This window comes from Triturus cristatus, chromosome 3_1, assembly GCF_964204655.1.
Source record: "Triturus cristatus chromosome 3_1, aTriCri1.1, whole genome shotgun sequence".
NCBI lineage: Eukaryota > Metazoa > Chordata > Amphibia > Caudata > Salamandridae > Triturus > Triturus cristatus.
In genome coordinates, this window is record NC_140583.1 from 110,207,219 (window position 1) to 110,231,510 (window position 24,292).

General features: G+C 47.6%; 1 protein-coding gene across 1 annotated transcript in view; it reads right to left on the minus strand.

Moving 5' to 3' along the window:
* Positions 1 to 24,292, minus strand: part of LOC146859794 (catalase) — a 408,907-nt gene that overhangs the window by 11,619 nt on the left and 372,996 nt on the right. Inside the window, exon 11 of the mRNA XM_085643517.1 lies at positions 23,778 to 23,885. Within this exon, the coding sequence (XP_085499643.1) occupies positions 23,778 to 23,885 (108 nt within the window). The remainder of the gene's footprint in view (positions 1 to 23,777; positions 23,886 to 24,292) is intronic.

Consider the following 24,292-nt stretch of genomic DNA (forward strand, 5'->3'; position numbering starts at 1 on the left):
GACCATCTGCATTCCCATGGTCAGTACCTGGCCGGTGCTCCACTGTAAAGTCCATCCCCTGTAGGGAAATGGACCACCTAAGCAGTTTGGGGTTTTCACCCTTCATCTGATTTAGCCACAAGAGGGGCTTATGGTCGGTCTGAATCTTGAAGTGAGTGCCAAACAAGTATGGCCTCAGCTTCTTCAGGGCCCACACCACAGCAAAGGCCTCCCTCTCAATAGCTGACCAATTCTTCTCTCTGGGGGTCAACCTTCTGCTAATAAAAGCAATGGGTTGGTCTTGACCATCTACATTAAGTTGTGACAGCACAGCTCCCACACCCAACTCAGAAGCATCTGTTTGGACAATAAACTCTTTGGAGTAGTCAGGACTTTTCAGGATAGGTGCAGAGCACATGGCCTCCTTCAGGTCATCAAATGCCTTTTGACAGCTTACTGTCCACTGAACCTTTTTGGGCATCTTCTTGGATGTCAGATCATTAAGAGGAGTCACAATGGACCCATAGTTCTTAACAAACTTCCTGTAATACCCAGTCAAGCCCAAGAAAGCTCGAACTTGAGTCTGGGTGGTTGGAGGGGACCAATCCTTGATGGACTGTATCTTACTCTCCAGTGGTTGAACTTGGCCCCCACCTACAAGGTGGCCCAAATACACAACCTTACTCTGCCCTATCTGGCACTTAGTAGCCTTGATAGTGAGGCCTGCCCTTTGCAGAGCCTCAAGAGCCTTCTTCAGGTGGATCAGGTGATCCTCCCAGGTGGAACTAAAGACAGCAATGTCATCAAGATATGCTGCGCAAAAGTCATCCAACCCAGTAAGGACTTGGTTCACCAGCCTTTGGAAGGTGGCAGGTGCATTCTTCAGACCAAAGGGCATCACCACAAACTGATAATGCCCACCTGGGGTTGAGAATGCTGTTTTGGCCTTAGACTCCTCAGCTAATCTGATTTGCCAATAGCCAGCTGTCAAGTCAAATGTGCTCAAAAACTTTGCAGAAGCTAGTTTGTCTATGAGCTCATCTGCCCTTGGAATAGGGTGTGCATCTGTCCTGGTGACAGCATTGAGTCCTCTGTAGTCCACACAGAACCTCATCTCTCTTGCCATCTTTGGTGTGAGGTTTGGGGACCAGAACCACTGGGCTAGCCCAGGGGCTCTCTGAGGGTTCAATGACACCTAATTCCAGCATTTTATGTACCTCAGCCTTTATACAGTCCCTGACGTGGTCAGGTTGTCTGTAAAGTTTGTTCTTTACAGGCAGACTGTCACCAGTGTCCACAACATGGGTACACCAGTCAGTTTGACTAGGTATCAAGGAAAACATATGTGAAAATGATTGTAGAACCTGTCTACATTCAGTCCGCTGATGGGCAGTGAGGTTGCCTCCAAGGGTCACTCCTTCAACTGAGCCATCTTCAGGGTTCTGAGACAACAGGTCTGGGAGAGGGTCACTCTCCTCCTCCTGTCCCTCATCTGTAGCCATGAGCAAGCCCATGTCTGCCCTGTCAACATATGCTTTAAGCCTGTTAACATGGAGTACCCTGTGGGGACTCCTGGGAGTTCCTAGGTCCACCAAGTAGGTGACCTCTCCCTTCTTTTCCAGGATTGTATGGGGTCCAGACCATTTGTCTTGGAGTGCTGCTGGGGCCACTGGCTCCAACACCCATACCTTCTGTCCTGGCTGATACTCAACCAAGACAGCCTTTTGGTCATGCCAAGCTTTCTGTAAGGCCTGGCTTGCCTCAAGGTTTTTAGATGCCTTCTCCATATACTCAGCCATCCTGGAGCGGAGACCAAGTACATAGTCCACTATGTCTAGCTTAGGCTTTTTGAGAGGTAACTCCCATCCTTCCTTCACCAAACACAGTGGGCCTCTCACAGGGTGCCCAAACAACAATTCAAAGGGGCTGTAGCCAACTCCTTTTTGTGGGACCTCTCTGTAAGCAAACAGAAGGCAGGGTAGAAGGATGTCCCATCTTCGCCTGAGCTTTTCAGGTAATCCTTTGATCATACCCTTTAGGGTCTTGTTGAATCTCTCAACAAGCCCATTGCATTGTGGGTGATAAGGGGTGGTGAACTTGTAGTTGACACCACATTCCTTCCACATAGCTGTCAAGTATCCTGACATAAAGTTGGTACCTCTGTCAGATACTACCTCCTTAGGAAACCCCACTCTGGAGAATACTCCCAGCAGGGCCCTGGCCACAACAGGAGCTGTAGTGGTCCTAAGGGGAATTGCCTCTGGATACCTGGTGGCATGATCCACTACCACCAGTATAAATCTGTGCCCAGATGCAGTGGGAGGATCCATGGGACCCACTATGTCTATTCCCACTCTTTCAAAGGGAACCCCCACCACAGGTAGTGGTATCAGGGGGGCCTTTGTTGTGCCACCTGATTTGCCACTGGCTTGGCAGGTAACACAGGAGCGACAAAACTCCTTTGTATCTTCATTCATATGAGGCCAGTGAAAGTGAGGGACAAGTCTGTCCCAGGTCTTGTTCTGGCCTAGGTGTCCTGCTAAAGGAATATCATGGGCCAAGGTAAGAAGGAAGCCCCTAAATTGCAGAGGTATAACCAACCTCCTGGTTGCACCAGGCTTGGGGTCTCTAGCCTCTGAATAAAGGAGCCCTTCATCCCAATACACTTTATGGGTACCTTGAGCATTCCCAGCAGCCTCAGCAGCAGCCAGCTGTCTGAGGGGTTCAAGAGAGGGACAGGATAACTGAGCCTGCCTCAAGTCAGCCCTTGAAGGTCCCCCTGTCCCCAGAAACTCAACCTGGTCAGGTTCAAGCTCTTCAGGGACAGTTCCTTCAGGGTCCTCTAGATCAGCTTCCTGGGAAGGCTGATCATCACTCTGAGGCAGGGGGGAAGGCACAGCCTTGACCCTCCTGTTCTTCTTCTTGGTAGGTGCTTGGTCCATTGTTCCAGGATCCAAGACCTGTGGTTCAGTGAGGCACTTTTTGGCCTGTGACCTGGTCACAGCAAGGACATGTGATGATATACCTAACATCTCTGCATGAGTCCTGTACTCCACTTCTGACCATAGAGAACTCTCTAGGTCATTGCCCAACAAACATTCTACTGGGAGGTCTGCACTAACCACAACCCTTTTGAGGCCAGTTACCCCTCCCCATGAGAAGTTAACAACTGCCACACTATGTGAAGTAGTGGCATTGCTGGCATTGGTCACCAGGTAGTTCTCACCTGGTATGTACTGTCCAGGATCCACAAAGCCTGGTGTCACCATAGTGACACTGGCACATGTGTCCCTGTAGGCTTGAGCCACTTTGTCATTAATTAAAGGAGTCTGTCTGTACTTGCCCAGGTTACTGGGGCTCACAGTCAGGGACAAATCAATGTCCCCATCACAGATCAAGACTGCCTGTGTAAGGGTTCTGTCTAAGTCAGAATCTCCTTCAGTTCCCATAGTGATTCCCACTACACCCTTTGTCTGGGGACCAACACTGCTAACAGTAGTACTGGGAGCAGGTGCCTTAGGGGCAACAGTGTTGGGGGCTCCACCCTTTTTGCAATCACTAGTCCAGTGAGTTGTATTTTTACAATGATTGCACCAGGGTTTCTTCTGACCTTCTTTCTTCTTCTTGGACTGTTGGGACCCACCCTCCTTAGCAGTAGTTTGGGGCCCTGTTGAAGACTTCTGGTCTTTAGGTTTCTGATCTCCACCCTTTTGGTCTGTTTTCTTCTGATCACCCCCTTGGCCCTGGTTCTGGTTCTTTTGCTTAACCCTGGTTCTGACCCATTTGTCTGCCTTCTTTCCCAATTCTTGGGGAGAGGTCAGATCAGAGTCAACCAAGTGTTGATGCAGTTGCTGGTTTTGACAGTTATTTAAAATCTGTTCTCTCATCATCAAATTATACAATCCTGTAAAATCAGATACCTTACTTCCCAGCAACCAACCCTCCAAAGCCTTAGTGGCACATTCAATGTATTCAGACCAGTCCTGAGTCTGTGTCTTTTGGGTGTCTCTGAACATTAACCTGTACTGCTCAGTGGTTAAGCCTAACCCATCAACTAGAACACTCTTCAGGACTCTGTAGTTTCTGACATCCTCTTCTCTAACAGTGAGGAGTCTGTCTCTGCCTCTTCCTTCAAAGGAGAGCCAGAGGATTGCTGCCCACTGATCTTCAGGAACCTGCTGTACTTTGCAGGCTCTCTCAAGAGCAGTTATCCACTTGTGGATGTCATCCCCACTTTTGTAGGGGGGCACAACCTTAGACAGGTTTCTATTGTCGAAAACCCTATCTTTGTGCTTAGGGACAATGCTGCCACCAGTGGGTATAGACCCACTCTCTTTATGCTGTCTAGCCTTGCTAAGTTTCTCTTCCATCAGGGCTACTTCTAGCTCCTGCTTCCTGATCCTCAGCTGGGCCTCTTGCATCTTGGCCTCATGTTCCCTCCTCTGAGGGGTGGTCATCCTTCTCCTGGGGTGACCTTGAGAGCCTCTAGAGCCATGGGAAGCATTGGAGTCACCTGAGCGATTCCTTTGCCTTCCCAGCCCTGTGTTAAGTCCACTGGGGAGATCCAGTGGGTTGAACCCACTGTCAGTCCCCAATAGCCTTGGTTTAGCTGGGCCAAGTATAACACTTGGCACTGGGCTAGTTCTCCCTTCATCCTCACTACTGTCAGTATCCTTTTCACTCTCATCCTCGGTGGTAGGCATCCCATCTAAGGGGTGACTATTGGGAAGGGGTACTTCAGTGGCATCTTTAGAAGGGGGGCCTCCTGTTCCTGTCCCTAAGGGGGCTAACTGGGAAGCTTTCTTGAGTGCTCTCTGATTCTCATCATTCTGTAAGAGCTCTCTGAGCTCAGCAGAGTTTGGGTTCTTGGGCTGTTTAAGGCCTCTAAGAGTTGCCAAATGCCTGAGCTCATTCTGATTAAGGGTAGCAAAGCTGGATGGTGCCCTCTGGGGGTCACTCTCAACAGAGATGGGTACAGTGGACCCCTCTGCCCCGGCCATTGCTCTTAAGTGTGGGTGGATGTGTTGCAATCTACCTACACTTGGGTTTACCTACTAAACCTATCTAGTAGTTGTAGTCAGGGTGTGCTACTCCCTTTGCTCTACAACAACTAAGTTCAGTAGAACTTATGTATATCTAATCTTGTTTTATATGTACCTACAGGTACCTATGTGATCTTTCAATTGGTAACCAAGAGATTACAATGGTAAAACACAGCAAGCTCAAATCCAACCGCTGCTCACCAATGTGAGAAGTTGGCCTGGTATATGATGCTCACTAGTTAAAGTGATCACCTTGTACCATGCCAAGCAACCCTTATGGTGTGGTTGTAAGTCAACCTTTTCGGACTAGCTGCCCTAGTGGTAGCGTAGGCTAAGCAGTCTTTGAGGCTAAACTCGTGAAGCGTGTTAAGCAAGCTGTTTTACCAATAGTAACCCCCTTTTATACCAATGAAAGGACACCACACAGATATATATTCAAAATATATATGTATTTATTTCTCAAAGTAACCCCTAGTCTCTTTATGAGCACAGGAGCACAAATCGTCAAACAAGATTATCACAGAATACACAGAAGTTGCACTTTATATGGATAGGCCCTGGTGGCCACTCAAACCATATACTAAAATAGTGGTATAAGTACCACGAACAGAAAAGGGAAAAGGCCTAGGGCCTCTAGAATCGCTGGGCCTACAAGGAGCTAACGTCAGTTAGTGACCAGGAGGTCCACGGGTGGCGTGTGCAGAGCAAATAGTCACACGCGTGCTCCCATAGGTTTCAATGGGTGCGTAAAAAGTACAAAGTTACTGCCAAGGAGATCTTCCGGGTTGACTAGGAACTTAAGATTTGGAACACAGGCACTAGAGATGTATTACTACACATGGGCACCGGAGTACCAGCTTTACCTCACCCACAGGAAGCGGGTGCATAGGCCTCAAAGTGCGTCGGGTTTCTTCTATCGGTTCCGTGGGGCCTGTAGACAAAAGTGCTGCAGGCGGTCGGTCGGGAAGAGATGCAGTGGATCCAAGAGTGGATCGGAGATGTTGAAGACCTGTAAGCAGAGGGGACAGTGTTCACAGTCACTAGCCAGTGACCAGCGTGGCACCAGGTGGGTACCAGGCGATGTCGGGTGCAAACAGGTGATGAGGGGTAGCTTGTCTCCGCAGCCACGTGGTCCCTGAAGGTCGACGACGTCCAGGAGTCGGCTCACGAGCTGTCCCACGCAGGCTCTCGCTGTCGGCGGTGTCGGCGACTTGATCGAAGCAAACAAGCCTTGGCAAAAGCAATTGCAGGAGGATTCGGAAATCAGCTGTTGGTTCTGACCAGCAAGGTCAGAGGGATTGCTCCTTTGGAGGGGAGCAAGGGCCAGTCTGGAGCAACCAGACCAGCGGTGTTTGTCGTAGATTTCGTCGCCAAGATGGCCACTAGCCAGCGGGCCAGCAACCGGTTAGGCGCGTCGAGTGGCAAAATGCAGAAGGGCCCCACGCAGATCGTGGAGATGCTGGAGGGCTCACCTTTGGTGCAGATGCTGCTCGAGGGTTGGGCTTCTCAGGACCCAAAGCACAACTTGGAGGGAGCCTCGGTTGTTGCACTGGTCAGCTTGTCGTAGTCGTTCCAAGATGGCTGGCTCCACGTGTCTCGGTGCCTCCACGGGTCTCCTCTTTTCAGGGACTGTGGATCGGGCGGTGAGAGGTCTGGAGGTCCAGGTCTTGTCAGTCTCTGGGCTCGGGCTCCGGCGGGAGGCGGCGGCAAAGCAGACGGTGATTCGCTGGATGGTGCTTGCGTTAGCAAGGTGGTCACTCCCTGACCACAGGGGAGATTGGCTTCAGTCCTCTGTGCGGCAGAGCGTCGAAGTTCCCGTCGTCTTCTTAGTTTCAAGTTGATTCCAGGATGTCTAAAGTCTTAGGACACAGCTCCTACCTTTATTCGGATTCTAGGGGCCGGACTACCTGCTAGGTCCCTCCCTATGGGTGGGACCAGGAAGGGGGGTGGTTACACCCCCAATCCTTTGTCCAGCTCGCCCCAGGCCCGGGACTGGTGTGCCCCAGGACCGGTTTGAACTGGCATATGCACCGAGGCTCCTTGTGAGCCACAGGCATGTCTGGTTTCTTTCAAGCCCTACCTGACCAATACACAAAATCCTGTCTGGGGTGGTGCACGCACCTCCCCTGGCAGGAAACCCTTTGTCCACACCTCCCAAGCTGGAAGGACTCCCAGCAGCAGGAGGGCAGACTTGTGTCTGTGGTGGCAGCATCCATTTTGTGGAGCTGAGGCTATGTCTGATTTTACCCGGGTTTCAGGCACTGTACATGTCGTGTCCCTCTAGAAGGGTGGAATGCTAACCCCGTCGCCAGAATTGGCGAGGGGTTAGTATTCCAATTCGTATGACACCTTACTCGACATGTTTTGATAAAGCCAAACCAAAGATAGCATTTAACCGCGAGGTTCATAATGCACTTAAGAGTATATGGTATGACGATATCTGGAAACAGTAGAAGGAAGTTGTTCCGACCACTGCAGACAGGCTCAGCTCATGCCAGAGCACCATCTCACATGGAACCAAGCACTCTGCCTTCAGGATTGTTAAGGCCTGCCATAGGAGTGACTCATAGGTTACCAGGTGTCCCATTTAAGGTTAGGTATAGGTATACTACACCTAAGTAAGAGGTGATTACACCAACTTACCCCAGCTGAGTGATCAGCCAGTTGTGTCAGATTGTTAGGCCAAGCCTGGGGTGGCATAATACATGCTGCAGCCCCTGGCAGGCCTTGGGTACACCAATGCCCTGGGTACCTAGTGTACACTGGTACAGGGGCTGACAGGGTGATCCACTTCCAATTGGTTATGCACCTAGGGTGCATAGTTTTAATTTAGTAGAGAGAACAGCAGGCTGGGGGTCTGATTGGCAGGCCCACAGCCTCAATATGTCAAAAACCAGTGAAGCAAAAAGCAAAAATTTGGGGTGACCATAGGATAGCAGACCCTACTCTCCTACAGCCATGTTTAAAATCATGGACTGCACCTCCTGGCGAAAGGATGTCGATCGTAACCACCCCTGCCTGCGCAGAACAGCCGCTCCAGCAAGCTGACGGAAACCCGTGCATGCGATGTCCACTGCACAATCAATCATTTCCGCCGACGTAGCTTCTCCCTCTTGGAGCAACTTCATTGCTTCGCCCTTAGATGGCTCCGGCAGTTCTTGAACCAAAGTCGAAATGTCAGCCCACACTTGTCGGTCATAACGACCCAAAATGGCCAAGGCATTAGCCGCTCTAACCACAGTAGAGGCCATTGAAGAAAACTTACGCCCTATGGCATCCATTCTACGTCCGTCACGATCCGGTGGTGCGGTGACAGTAGATGCAGGATTTTTCGCCCTACGTTGCGCTGCCTGCATAATGACGGACTCTGGTCTAGACTGACCCGTGAGGCATGCTGGGGTTCCTAGTGGCGCCTTATACTTCTTTTCTAATCGAGGCACCTGTGCTGGCAAGGTATTAGGTGTTTTCATCAACTTCTTCCCAAATGAAATCCACAATGGGAATAGTATGCGTTTGTTTAAAAGGTTGACTCTTGAAATCATAAAGGAAACAATCTTCCTCTCTGCGCTCCGTTGTCAGCCTAAAACGTTGTGCCGCCCTTTCCATTAGTTGGTGAAAAGTCGCTATGTCCACTGGAGGTGAGTCACCAGATACCACTTGAGAGGGGGATGGCGTTTGTGCTTGGTACTCGTCCCACTCCGCCATATCATCATCATCATCATTATCAACATCACCATCACCATCTGGGATTTCACCTTCTTCTCTTTCCTGAGGGACCTCCTGCACGAACTCATGATGAGGTAAAAACCTCGTTGAAGGCTGTCTTGGTGGTGCTGACGGCATCAGGGGTGAAGGATTTCCAATCGGCACCGGAGTTATATTTGTCGGAACCGCAGGCGTTGACGGAACCCCAGGATGTTGCGGCGACAGAGGAAAACGTTGGTTATAATCGTCCAACATGCGTTGGAGATTAGCTATGAGTGACAATGGCAGAGTCGCCGTTGAATGTTTCGCAGGAACCTGCTGCCTGTAAACTGGATCTTCATCCTCACTACTGTCATCCTGGCATTTAATTATTAAGTCGGATGGGCTTTGCGCCGTACCAAAAGAGTCAGGTAAACCTTCCTCGGACACCTGTTCAGAATCTGTCGCAAATAATGGTGACGGAAGCTGCGACTCCTCTACAGGAATAATCTCGTCTTGCCTATCTAGGCCAGTACTAGGTGGCAATGGCATCAAAGGGACCACAGCGAAAGATGAAACCGGCGCTGAAGTCGCGGGAGGCAACTGCTCTCTCAATGACCTTTGAGCAGATGATAATCTGTTCACCTTTATCCTTACTGATGAAATTGCCGTCGACGGCTGCATGGTATTCACCGAGGACGTTTTCGGAGAGGGCCTCGTCGACGGAGCTACCGTCGGTGGAACGGTGGTCGACGGAACTATCATCGGCGAAATTTGCGTCGACAAACCCATCGTCGACGGAGCCGTCGTCGACGAAGCTGTCGTCGGAATCTTCTTCGTCGACGGAATACCCGTCGACGAGTTCGACGACGAAGTCGATCTCACACCCTTCATCGACGACGAAGTCTTAGTCGACGGAACTTTTTCTTTCCTTGTCGACGACGATGTAATGGGTAATATAGAAGTCACCGACCTTGTGGTACTGATGGTTACCGTCGACGAGGCTAACGTCGACGGGACAATCGTCGACGAAGACGCTGCTGATGTCATCGTCAGAGTCACCGTCGACGAGCCGGTCACTGCAAATTTCGTCGGAAGCATCGTCGACGAGGCTGACAGTATATTTCCAGAAAACTTGGAAGTAGACGCCTCAATAGCCTGAGAACTAGGTCTCGAAGGTGACAAAACAGTAGGTGAAACAGCAGATGTGGCAGATGTAAGAGCCAAAGACAGTTTCTTTTTCTTCAGGAAAGGAGATGGCAACTCCTGCACACTACTGCGCTTTGAGGCTGTCTGGGAACGGCCAGAAATAGGGCTTTCCATATCAGAAACTGGATCCTCCTTATCTTTAAGTCTCTGTAGCCACAATAAGAGACGGCCTTCCCTGTCCTTCAAAGTTTTTGTAGAAAAGGTTCTACAAAATTTACATTTTGTCACCTCATGATCCGGGTACAAACAGTAAATGCACTTACTGTGTGGGTCCTCAGAGAAAAAACGCAGTTTTCCACACGAAGAACAAGGTCTAAACAGAGATCTCTTACTTGAAGACATTCTGACAGACAAAAACTGAGCAGAGCTCAGGGAGACTCCCTGTCACACGACGTGCGGTAGAAAATCTGAGGTCAGGAACTCTGAGGAGAAGGTTCTGGAGAGGTGCTGACGCCTGATTGGCTGTAGTTTGGACCAAGATAATGACAGAGATAGACTGCAAATGTCTTTTTTCTCTCTCCATGTTTCCCTATGGAGATTTCATATAGGTACATTCTTGGTGTTTTTTTACACCTACATAGCTCTATTTATGGGATTATTTAGGTATATTATGACTATATATATTGCTATTTTATTTACCATGGGACTCCCACTCCGACGACGGGGAATATTCAAGCATGTGAATCTATGAAAGACACCCCAATACTGGAGAACCCATACTACCTCAGCTTTAAACAAAAAAAAGACCTAATAAAATCACCTTCTCAATACATTTTGAGGCCCATAAGTTCACTCCTATAACCTTGCTTTCTTTTTCCCCTAAACTGGTTATCCTTCTGTTCTTCCTGGCCCTCCCTCTGCCCTTATTACATTTTATTCCTGTTTACCCTGACCCTACCCCCTTTGCTCGTCACATCCCCTTCTCCTACCCTTGACCCTCTACCCGGACTATTTGTTCTTCCCTGTCGATTCTCCTCTCTGCCCTGAGTTGTTACCCCCATCTTATTTTGATATATATATATATATATATATATATATATATATATATATATATATATATATATATATTTTGTCTTCCTCCATGTTTTTCCCCCTTAACTTAGTTATATGCACTTGCTTGTTTCGATTACCCTGAACAATTGATTTCTTCTACTCATGTAAAGTGCCTTTTGCCCTCTTTTGAACTTAATTGTATATGTACTTGCTGGTTTTGTTTTTTACCCTGAACAACTGCTTTTCTTGACTGCTTCTGCTCATATAAAGGGCTCCGATACCTCTAGGTCTAGCCAGCGCTATATAAAACCTTTCAAATAAATAAAGAAAATAGTCTTGCTTTAAACTGGCACTGTTCTCATCTGCCACATCATTCAGCGTTATTCAAAGATTTGCTTTGCTGATCTCCCTACAAGTTATTTTATGCATTTAACAATGCACACTCTAGGGACTCTGAACAATTATTATTATGCACCGATCCTTTCATATACAGAGATGTGATCTGATTTGTGTGGTAATCGCTTTAGGATTTGAGCCCTACGACCAGAACCTACAGCTTGGATCAAATACTTGTGTTTTCATTGTATCTATTGGACAAATAACCAGTTGTGCACACAGCCCAATTCTGTAGTGAGACATGAGACTGTCGGAACTCACCGCTAGGTCTACCCAGCGGGAAATCTTTGCACAAGAGTGGATCCCTTTCCATAAACACATCATCTGCCAGTCAGAAGAAACACCAGGCTAAGTTTAGGGACCTACAGCACTGGGTCATTGGTAAATAGTGCAACTGGAAGACCACAGCTGGACTGTTCGTGGCAGTAACTTGTTCCTACTATGATAAGGCACCCTACATACACACTTAGTGTTGCCACTAGAGCACTAATCGGGTACCAGCTTCCTGTCATCACTGCAACAGGAGGCTGCAGCATTTGGTTTAGCGGATTTACTGATGTTTGGAACTACTTCCATGCAATAACCAAATCAGCAAGTAGCCTACAAGGGACGGAGAGAGAATACTGGTATGTTCTCTAGAAAAAGTAGGAAATGTTACATCTATCTATACAACTTTTTTGGATCTGGGAACATCCACCCCAAAGCAATTCCTTGGTAGTATACTTAGGCAGGGGACACTGGGTGATTTAGCTGTGGGAAGGCTGCACAATGAAATACTGTGCCTCGAGCCTGTTTTTAAATCCAAGTCATTTGTTTCTGCTATGAAGTAGTCACTGTATTCCACAGGGCTCGAGCTGTGCAGCGACAATACTGCCTGCCCATCTGATCAGCTGCTGGTGTTTTACCCTAAAGACCTTTAAGAATTAAAGTGTGCCATGATGCGGTCTGATAGTACGTAGAGCTGATTTGGACTGGGCTTGTTCTGTGAAAAAAGCAGTTCTATGCTTAGGTGAACCTGCCTGTGCCCACCAGGACGACTAATGAGACAACACTCATCTCAGGTTTCAGTTCATGCTTCCTACGGCGTCACGTGTGGACTGGCTCCATCAGTCAGGGTTGCCGTTTACTTAGACCGCGCCCTAGGTTGAATGCCCGCATTCCATCCTAGCTGTAGCCTACAATGCTTTAAAGAATGGACAAAGTGCAAACCAATAACTGCTTTGACATTTCAAATACATGTTTTCTTTGCATTCTGCAACCAGTAGTCCTACAGTTACAGTGAGGATAAACGTGCAAGAGCTAGAATTCAAAGAGAATCCGCAGAGCTTAATAAAAAGTATTAACCCCTTGGATGCTCATGACGGAGCGGTTCCGTCATGAGCATCGGTTGGGCTGTGCTCATGACGGAACCGCTCCGTCATGAGGACAGCCCCTGGGGGAAGCGCTGGCGCTCCCCCCCTGGGGCATCGATCGTGCCCCCACAGACGGGGATGGCAGCGGAAGAGTTTCCGCTGCCACCCCCGAGCCCCCCCACGCTTCCTGGTGACGTCAGCGCGCACAGCGCACGCCGGCGTCATCAGGAAGCGCTCGGACGCCTGGAAGCCATTTGCTTCCAGGCGTCCACAGAGGCAGGGTGAGTGTTGTTTGCTCCGGTGGGGCGGCGGGGGCCTTTTGGAGTGTATTGAGGCATCGGGGGAGAGGAAAGAGTATTTCCTCTCCCCTGATGTCTCAATACAGGGCATTCCTGCTCCACGATCGCGCACAGCGTCGCGATCGTGGAGCAGGGATGCCCCACTAGACACCAGGGATGTGTGTTTTTTTAATTTTGGAAGCGACCCCTTGGGTAAGGGTCGCTTCCTGGGGCCATAAATTATTTGAAGACTTTTCTGCCCCCTCTGGGGGCAGATCGGTGTTATTTTTTTGCCGTTTCTGCTCCCAGGGGGGGGGGCAGAAAAGCCCACTAGACACCAGGGATCTAATTATTATTGTAGGAAGCGACCCCTTGGGCAAGGGTCGCTTCCTTGGGCCCCTAATTTATTTGTAGACTTTTCTGCCCCCTCTGGGGGCAGATCGGTTTTATTTTTTCGCCGTTTCTGCTCCCAGGGGGGGGGCAGAAAAGCCCACTAGACACCAGGGAATTAGTTCAATTAAAAATAGAAGTGACCCCTCGCTTCCAGGGTGCAATTTGTTTTCTGCCCCACCTGGCACACAACCCGATTGACCATTTGGGTAGTGACATAGCATGTTATAATGTTTATTGTTATACTTTTTGTGAATTGCAATTGTAATGTTTTTTTTTTTTTACTTTTTTGTTCTAGGTGAAGGCTTTTCCTCTTTTCACATTGCCGTTTTGTGACTGGTGGTTCTGCTGTTTGTGTAGTTTGGTAAGAGACTTTTTTTTGTACAATGTAAATGTGTTTGATTTCTCTGCCTGTTTTTTTTTTGCAAATGGTGTAATAATAGCAGTATGTTTGGTTTTTGAGTGTCAAAAGCTTTTTGCATTGGTGCTCGATGTGTATTTTGTTGTCTTGTGAGTAATTTGTTTTTTTTCTTCTTTCTAGTTTGATATCGTTGGTTTTTGCTGTGTCACTGCAGAGTTGGTTTCTGGTGAGTGCAGCAGTCTCTTGTAATTGGATTGTATAGTTTTTGAGTACATTGATCTTTGTGATAAAGGTACACATTTCTTTACTTACTTGGTTTGCACATTGTTGGTTGTTGTTGACTTGTTTGTGCAGTCTATCTTAGTAAGTATAATGGCTAGCCGCAGGATTACTGCTCAGCAGGTTGTTGGTTTGCTGTTTGAGTCTTCCTCTGACCATGGTTCAGAGACTGACTCTGCATCTGAGGGAGAGGAGGCAGGGGACGATTCTGGCAGTGAGTTGTCTCTCCGTATGGAGTCATCGGATGATGAAGATACTCTTAGTGCGGATGAAGTACCTGTGTTAGAGGAGGAGACTGATGTGCCGATAGTGCGGCAAGAGGCATCTGGGTTGCAGCCTGGGACTGCAAGGCTTCCCGTTGGTGTAGTGCGGCAAGAGGCATCTGGGCTGCAGGCTGGGGCTGCAAGGCTTCCCGTTGAAAGTGATGACCTCTGGGTTGCCCCTGGCATGGTGCAGCCGGCATTGCCAGAGTTTACTGGTGTTCCAGGGTCTAGAGCGAATACTGAAAACTTTTTGCCGGTAAATTTTTTTCAGTTGTTTATGGACAATGTGTTTTTGGCAGAGATTGTTGAGCAGCCTAATTTGTATGCCGAACAGTTTTTGAGGGACAACAGTGCCAGTCTTAAGCCACACTCTAGAGCTACCCGGTGGACTCCCACAAATGTTGAAGAGATGAAGAAGTTCTTGGGTTTAACTTTTTTGATGGGCTTGCTAAGGAAGCTATCAATGTCTTCATATTGGTCTAGCAGTCCCTTGATGGCAACGTCTATTTTTCCGGCAGTCATGAGTCGTGACAGGTATTTGCTTCTGCTTCGGATGATGCACTTTGTTGATAATGGTTTAGCGTTGCCACGAGATCACCCTGACTGTGACCGTCTTTTTAAGATTAGGCCTGTCCTTGATCACTTTGTTGATCGATTTTCTGAGATTTATGCCCCTGGTAGAGAAATTGCAGTGGATGAGTCTTTGGTGTTGTTCAAGGGCCGCTTGGTTTTTAGGCAATACATTCCTAGTAAGAGGGCACGCTATGGAATAAAGCTGTATAGGCTGTGTGACAGTAGGACTGGATATGTCTCTAATTTCAGGGTGTACACCGGTAAGGAATCTAGGTTTAACCTCCCTGGTTGTCCGTCCACTTTTGGAGTGACTGAGAAAATTGTTTGGGAACTTGGTAGAGGATTTTTTAAAAAAGGCCACCATTTATATGTAGATAACTTCTACACTGGTGTGCGGTTGTTCAGGGAATTGGCCAAAGTGGACACTGTTGCTTGTGGCACAATCCGCTCTAACCGTAAAGGTTTCCCGAAAGAACTTGTTTGTCAAAAGCTTGTGCGGGGACAGTGCAGTGCGTTGCGTTGCCAGGAGCTTCTTGCTGTGAAGTTTACAGACAGGAGAGATGTCTACATGCTGACTACCATCCATGATGAAAGCACTGCACCTGTGACTGTTTGGGGTCAGGTCGCTGAAGCACGCAAACCTGTGTGCATTTTAGACTATAATAGGCACATGCGTGGTGTTGACAGAGTAGATCAGAGGTTGGAACCTTACACTGCTCTTCGTAAGGCTTACATTTGGTACAAGAAGTTGGCTATCCATCTTTTCCACTTGGCAATGTTTAATGCTTTTGTTGTGTTCCAGGATTCTTGCCCTGAGTCAAAGATGACTTTTGCTAAGTTTCAGGAGTCTGTAATAGGCAGCCTTGTTGTAGTGGAACAGGCAAGTGTTCCTAGAGTTGGAGTGGTGGAGGATGTTGCTAGATTGAAAGAACGCCACTTTCCAGATCACATTCCTCCCACACCCGCAAAAGATTTTCCCAGTAGGAGATGTAGAGTCTGTTGGCGAAGAGGTTCGCGGAAGGAGAGTCGTATGTACTGCCCCGACTGTCCCTCTCATCCTGCACTGTGTCTCCCTGCTTGTTTCAGAGCGTACCACACGCGAAAAAAAATTTGGGAGCATTCATGAGTGGTAAAGTGAACTGCCTGGTCTGTATTCTTTGGAAAATTTGATTCTGTTTCAAGGTTGGTGTTAGTGCAATGTATTTAGTTGCTGATTTTCTGTCAGAAGATTTGTATCTATTTGCAATTTGTTTGTGTTTTTATTTTTTTCAAAAAAAATCCTAAATGTGATGGCGGTGTGTGTAGGCTTGCGCTTGGCTGTTGGTGTGTGTGGACTGGCACTTGGTTGGTGGTGTGCGTGGAATGGTGCTTGGCTGGCGGTGTGCGTGGACTGGCGGTGTGCGTGGACTGGCGGTGTGCATGGACTGGTGCGTAGCTGGTGGTGTGCGTGGACTGGAGCTTGGCTGGCGGTGTGCGTGGAATGGTGCTTGGCTGGCGGTGTGCGTGGACTGGTACTTGGCTGGCGGTGTGCGTGGACTGGTGGTGTGTGCGGACTGGTGTTTGGCTGGTGGTGTCCGTGGACTGGAGCTTGGCTGGTGGTGTGCGTGGACTGGAGCTTGGCTGGCGGTGTGCGTGGAATGGTGCTTGGCTGGCGGTGTGCGTGGACTGGTGCTTGGCTGGCGGTGTGCGTGGACTGGTGGTGTGTGCGGACTGGTGCTTGGCTGGTGGTGTCCGTGGACTGGAGCTTGGCTGGCGGTGTAGGTGGATTGGCGATTGGCTGCCGGTGGGCCTGGACTGGCGATTGGCTGGCGGTGTGCCTGGACTGGCGATTGGCTGGCGGTGTGCCTGGACTGGCGATTGGCTGGCGGTGTGCGTGGACTGGCGCTTGGCTAGCGGTGTGTATGGACTGGTGCTCGGCTGGCTGTGTGTGAGTAGTGACTTTCTGCTGGTCACTACACACACTGCTAGCTGAGTGCCACTCCACGCAATCCATCAGCCTGTGTAGTTGCTGTGTCTGGATTGTGGGCGTGTGAAAGTGATGGGCCCTTGAATGGCACTGTGTGCTGGTGTGAGTTTTGTTATGTGATGGGCCCGCGGCTGGCGGTGTGAATGGTTTTGTATGTCTCACACGTATGAAAGGTGTATGAATGGCCTGTAAAGAGGTTGGTGCCTTGTCGTGGCTTTACAGCTCACGAGCTGTGAGTCAATGGTTCAGTTTCTCGCCTTTTCAATTATTGCCAGTGCATTTCATTTCTGTGAAATCACTTGCTAATACAATTGTATCTACTGAACCATCACTCACCCTCGTGCCAAATCCAACCAGTATGTGTGTGTGCTTGCGGATTAGATGGCTGTGCAGTAATATTTGTCTTTCTGAAGCAGGGTGTACCTTGTCCCTTTTTGGTGAATTATGAAATGTGTTGCTTTTGTGCCTGGTGGTGCGAATGGTCTTGTTTGTATCACGTATGAAAGGTGTGTGAATGGCCTGTAAAGTGGTTGGTGCCTTGACGTGGCTTTACAGCTCACGAGCTGCGAGTCATTGGTTTGGTTTTTTGTGAATTTAATTATTGACAGTGCATTTCATTTTTGTGAAATCTCTTGTTAATAAAATTTAATACACTGAACCATGACTCGCCCTCGTGCCAAATCCAACCAGTATGTGTGTGTGTTTGAGGAATAGATGGTTGTGCAGGAATCTTTGTCTTTAGTTTCTCTGCCAAGGTACACTTTCCATGCAAGAATAACCCACCAACTGTAGATATTGTCGAAAACCCATGGGAGTTCATGGTGATGTCTCTCTTGTGAATTGAAAAATATTTTTTATCCCCATTGTCCTGTAAACCTCAAAATGTCTGCCACATTTTCTTTGCAATATTATTCCAAAATTCTCACGCTGTAGTAACAATAGTTAATCTGGTTTTGCAAGGGGGGTTACTTTGGTTTTTGGCCCGGTGCTCGGCGGCCATCTAGGGAAACCTACCAAACCCACACATTTCTGAAAACTAGACACCCGGCCGCTTCCAGGGAGGTATGGCTTGCGTGGATCCCCCAACGTTTCCTTACTCAGAATCCCCTGCAAACCTCAATTTTTGCTGAAAAAAATCACTTTTTCACACATTTTGGGGTGGGAAAGTTGTGGCATCACCGGGCTCACACAAATTTACCACCACCCAGCGTTCCCCCAGGTCTCCCGGTAAAAATGGTGCCTCACTTGTGTGGGAGGCCCAAGTACCCGCGGCAGGCAAGGGCCCAAAACGTAGTGAGGCGACATCAAAATGGCCTATCGCAAAACCACCTGGTTTTGCAAGGGGGGTCACTTTGGTTTTTGACCCGGTGCTCGGCGGCCATCTAGGGAAACCTACCAAACCCACGCATTTCTGAAAACTAGACACCCGGCCGCTTCCAGGGAGGTATGGCTTGCGTGGATCCCCCAACGTTTCCTTACCCAGAATCCCCTGCAAACCTCAATTTTTGCTGAAAAAAATCACTTTTTCACACATTTTGGGGTGGGAAAGTTGTGGCATCACCGGGCTCACACAAATTTACCACCACCCAGCGTTCCCCCAGGTCTCCCGGTAAAAATGGTGCCTCACTTGTGTGGGAGGCCCAAGTACCCGCGGCAGGCAAGGGCCCAAGACGTAGTGAGGCGACATCAAAATGGCCTATCGCAAAACCACCTGGTTTTGCAAGGGGGGTCACTTTGGTTTTTGACCCGGTGCTCGGCGGCCATCTAGGGAAACCTACCAAACCCACACATTTCTGAAAACTAGACACCCGGCCACAAGTGAGGCACCATTTTTACCGGGAGACCTGGGGGAACGCTGGGTGGTGGTAAATTTGTGTGAGCCCGGTGATGCCACAACTTTCCCACCCCAAAATGTGTGAAAAAGTGATTTTTTCAGCAAAAATTGAGGTTTGCAGGGGATTCTGGGTAAGGAAACGTTGGGGGATCCACGCAAGCCATACCTCCCTGGAAGCGGCCGGGTGTCTAGTTTTCAGAAATGCGTGGGTTTGGTAGATTTCCCTAGATGGCCGCCGAGCACCGGGTCAAAAACCAAAGTGACCCCCCTTGCAAAACCAGGTGGTTTTGCGATAGGCCATTTTGATGTCGCCTCACTACGTTTTGGGCCCTTGCCTGCCGCGGGTACTTGGGCCTCCCACACAAGTGAGGCACCATTTTTACCGGGAGACCTGGGGGAACGCTGGGTGGTGGTAAATTTGTGTGAGCCCGGTGATGCCACAACTTTCCCACCCCAAAATGTGTGAAAAAAGTGATTTTTTCAGCAAAAAATGAGGTTTGCAGGGGATTCTGGGTAAGGAAACGTTGGGGGATCCACGCAAGCCATACCTCCCTGGAAGCCGCCGGGTTTCTAGTTTTCAGAAATGTGTGGGTTTGGTAGGTTTCCCTAGGTGCCGGCAGGGCTAGGGTTCAAAAACTACAGCTAGTCACTTTGCCAAAAAAGGGTCATTTTTCACTGCAATATTGAGGTGTGACCACGTTGCGTTTTGCGCCGTTTCCTGTCGCGGGCACTAGGCCGACCCGCACAAGTGAGGTACCACTTTTCTCGTAGTACTTTGGGGAACGCGGGGTGGGTGGAAATTTGTGGATCCACGCAGATTCCAGAACTTTCCATCACAGAAATGTGGGGAAAATGTGTTTTTTTTTGTCAATTTTTTACGTTTGCAAGGGATTCTGGGTAACAGACCATGGTGGGAGGCAGTCAAGTCACCCCATCCTGGATTCCCCTGGGTGGCTAGTTTTCAAAAATGTATAGGTTTGCTAGGTTTCCCTAGGTGCCGGCAGGGCTAGGGTTCAAAATCTACAGCTAGTCACTTTGCCAAAAAAAGGGTCATTTTTCACTGCAAAACCACGTTGCGTTTTGCGCCGATTCCTGTCGCGGGCACTAGGCCGACCCGCACAAGTGAGGTACCATTTTTCTCGTAGGACTTTGGGGAACGCGGGGTGGGTGGAAATTTGTGGATCCACGCAGATTCCAGAACTTTCCATCACAGAAATGTGGGGAAAATGTGTTTTTTTTGTCAATTTTTTACGTTTGCAAGGGATTCTGGGTAACAGACCATGGTGGGAGGCAGTCAAGTCAACCCATCCTGGATTCCCCTGGGTGTCTAGTTTTCAAAAATGTATAGGTTTGCTAGGTTTCCCTAGGTGCCGGCAGGGCTAGGGTTCAAAATCTACAGCTAGTCACTTTGCCAAAAAAAGGGTCATTTTTCACTGCAAAACCACGTTGCGTTTTGCGCCGTTTCCTGTCGCGGGCACTAGGCCTACCCGCACAAGTGAGGTACCATTTTTCTCGTAGGACTTTGGGGAACGCGGGGTGGGTGGAAATTTGTGGATCCACGCAGATTCCAGAACTTTCCATCACAGAAATGTGGGGAAAATGTGTTTTTTTGTTAATTGTTAACGTTTGCAAGGGATTCTGGGTAACAGACCATGGTGGGAGGCAGTCAAGTCATCCCATCCTGGATTCCCCTGGGTGTCTAGTTTTCAAAAATGTATAAGTTTGCTAGGTTTCCCTAGGTGCCGGCAGGGCTAGGGTTCAAAATCTACAGCTAGTCACTTTGCCAAAAAAAGGGTCATTTTTCACTGCAAACCACGTTGCGTTTTGCGCCGTTTCCTGTCGCGTGCACTAGGCCGACCCGCACAAGTGAGGTACCATTTTTCTTGTAGGACTTTGGGGAACGCGGGGTGGGTGGAAATATGTGGATCCACGCAGATTCCAGAACTTTCCATCACAGAAATGTGGGGAAAATGTGTTTTTGTCAATTTTTTAATTTTGCAAGGGATTCTGGGTAACAGACCATGGTGGGAGGCAGTCAAGTCACCCCATCCTGGATTCCCCTGGGTGTCTAGTTTTCAAAAATGTATAGGTTTGCTAGGTTTCCCTAGGTGCCGGCAGGGCTAGGGTTCAAAATCTACAGCTAGTCACTTTGCCAAAAAAAGGGTCATTTTTCACTGCAAAACCACGTTGCGTTTTGCGCCGTTTCCTGTCGCGGGCACTAGGCCGACCCGCACAAGTGAGGTACCATTTTTCTCGTAGGACTTTGGGGAACGCGGGGTGGGTGGAAATTTGTGGATCCACGCAGATTCCAGAACTTTCCATCACAGAAATGTGGGGAAAATGTGTTTTTTTTGTCAATTTTTTACGTTTGCAAGGGATTCTGGGTAACAGACCATGGTGGGAGGCAGTCAAGTCACCCCATCCTGGATTCCCCTGGGTGTCTAGTTTTCAAAAATGTATAGGTTTGCTAGGTTTCCCTAGGTGCCGGCAGGGCTAGGGTTCAAAAACTACAGCTAGACTCTTCGCAAAAAAAGTGTAAATTTTCAGTGTGAAAATGTGGTGCGTTCACCTTAGGTTTTGAGCCACTTCCTGTCGTGGGCACTATGCCTACCCACACAAGTGAGGTACCATTTTTATCGGGAGACTTAGGGTAGTTCAGATTTGTAAAGCAACTGTTATTACCTATTGATTTTTGATGCATTTCTCCCTTCCAAATGAAAGACATTGTGTAAAAAAAAAGTCATTTTGAAAAATGACCAATAATTGTCATGCAAATATGAGTATTCCCAATTTCGAAAATGTGCAAATATGCACGGTTTCTAAACTCTGTAATTTGTTCCCATTTCAGAAATACATAGGTGTCTTTCATACCGATTTTTCCATGTATACATTTTCCCACAATAATTGCTATATACCCGGAACAAAAAAAAAAACATTACAAAATGCTGCTCAGTTTTCTACTCTGGGTTCGTTGGGCTCTTGGTGAACCTACAAGTCATATATGTCCCCACAACCAGGAAGGTCCACCTATGTAACGGTACATTGCTTTCAAAGAGATGTCATAATTCGAAGAAGTTACAGGTGAAAACGTGTACTCAAAAGGCTGCTTTTTTCAACAAATTTTTAATTTTTCCTATATTTACCTGTAAGTTTCTATAAAGAAACCTTGATGGATCTACACAAATGACCCCTTGCTGAATTCAGAATTTTGTCTACTTTTCAAAAATGTATAGCCTTCCAGGATCCATTATTGTTTTTGTACCCATTTCTACCATTAACTGGAAGGAGGTTGAAAGCACAAAAAATAGCAAAAATAGGGTATGTCCCAGAAAAATGCCAAAACTGTGTAAAAAATGTTGGTTTTCTAACAAAATTCTGTCATTCCCTAAAAGCTGGAGAAAAGGTGATTTCAGCCCCACAAACCCTTTTTTGATACCATTTGCAGAGAAAACCCCAGAAGCTTTCATTTGCAGCCCGTTTTTCCCATTTTTCACAAAAAAAACAAAATGTTGCTGTATTTTGACTAATTTCTGGGAACCCTCTAGGAGAATCCACAAACCCTGGGTACCTTTAGAATCACCAAGATGTTGGAAGAAAAGGACGCAAATTTGGCATGGATACCTAATGTGGTCAAAAAGTTACAGGGGCCTAAGCGCGCACTACCCCAAATAGCCCAAAAAAGGCTTAGCACAGGAGGGGAAAAGGCCTAGCAGCGAAGGGGTTAAAGAAGCACTTGTTTTGTACTTGCAAACAGTATACGAGTAGAAAGCTGGAAGATGTTCACTTTTACAAAACAATTAACAGAGTTTAGCTGCTCTAGACTCCTATCCTGACTCCTGTGCAACCTCATCTTCCTCACTGCTGCCAAGTGAAATTGTGACAAGGAGCTGTTTGTGTTCATCCGCATGGCTTGGCCGATTACACAAACTTCCCCACTCCTCTCTCATCCTCACCTGAATCACCACGCCTCCGCTCATGCCCGCCGGTGGTAAACTAAAGGTGATGGGCTGAGGGTGGCTAGGTGTGAAGTACATGGGAGAGGGAGAATGTGTTAAACAGGGGCGCTGGCAGCCTGTATATGAAAAAAAAGCTTTTTCAAAGCAATAGGTCTCGCATTACTGAAATTTGAATAATACAGCGCCAATAGCTCAAACTTTCAGTAATGCGATAGCTATTGCATTGCAAATCAATCTCGGCTTTAAACATCTTAATGGCTTTAAAAAGCTATTTTTAAAGCCAAGATAGCTTCAAAAATAAATAAATAAATAGGCAAAAACATTTTATTTTCTTTCTTTACTTTTGAAGCAATCGCGGCACCCGCGCTTTAGCTTAAGATGTTTAAAGATAAAGTGTGGGTGCTGCGATTATTACAAAAGGACACAAATAGAAAAAAATGGCTCCTGCACTCTTTTTTTTCTATTTATTTACTTTTATTACAATGGGGGCACCCCCACTTTAGCTTAGGCTACAGTGTGAGTGCTGAAATTGCTTCATAAGTAAAGAAATAGAAAAAAAAAAAGGCGTTGAGAAGCGTCACCCACGCTTTAGGTTAAGATGTTTAAAGCTAAAGTGTGGTTGCCACCATTGTAACGAAAGTACAAAAACAGAAAAAATAGTCACGCGTTAGCAACTAAGAAACGAAAGGCACGGACACTATTATTCCAGCTGAGGCGTGCTGCGATGGTTAAATAAAAAAAACAAAAAAGCGTTGTGGGAACACGTGTTGCAGGCAGTAGAAAGACAATCAAGAAAATAGTGCTCCTAGGCTGTCACTAAAATGTACAGCGCAACACATGCAACGGGTGTCCTCAAGGGAGGTTACAAGAAGATAAAAGGCGGTACTAAGAAGGAACTACTAAGCCTATTGACCAATGAAAAGCCACCATTTACAAAGGACAGTGACAGGAGCAGATTAAAAAGATGGACGGAAAGTGGGCGGAGCTTCAATACCATGCCCTGAACACAGCCTGTCTTGAAGAGACAGCGTAAGCACTGCCTAGGCGATAAACATGTTTCAATGCAGGGTGAGCTGAATCGCTGAAACAGGTTTCAGTTGCCCTAGTCTCTATTATTCTGAATCAGTCCCCTCCAGTCTCTCATCTCCTCCTCCTCAGCCACCTCTACCACCCCCTTCTCCAATAACAGTCACAGCATACACAGATTTAAAAGTATACTTACAGCTCGCTTCTGGATGAAAAGCTGAGCACCTTTCAGATGCCCAGCAATGTTCTCGCACAATCTCTGGCGCTCCTCTTCATTCAGCACTTGAGTATAGAATGCGCGAACCTACATTTAGGAGAACAAATACTAAATCAAACAAACAAAAGAAACTCGTTGGGACTCTTAGTAACAAAAGGTTTTACATACAGTTTTTTCAGTAATTACTCCGGTCAATAACACTTTTTATTTTTAATACAAGTCCTTTGTGAAAGCTAATCGCCAGTCGACCTCCCAAGCAGCCTTCAGTGTAGGCTTCTGCCCAGTCAAAGCTGATATAGTAAACCCATAACTGTTGCCTGCTGAATGTTGCCATTGGTTCCCTTTATGCAGCAATGTTTACCATTGCCAGACTTCTACTATTACATATTAAAAAATGGACATGAACTTGGTGGTGGAGGTGTGTAGACTCGTTTTAATTAAAATGAACTGACAATCTGGCTAATGCAATGCATTATGGTTATTGGAGTCTGTGA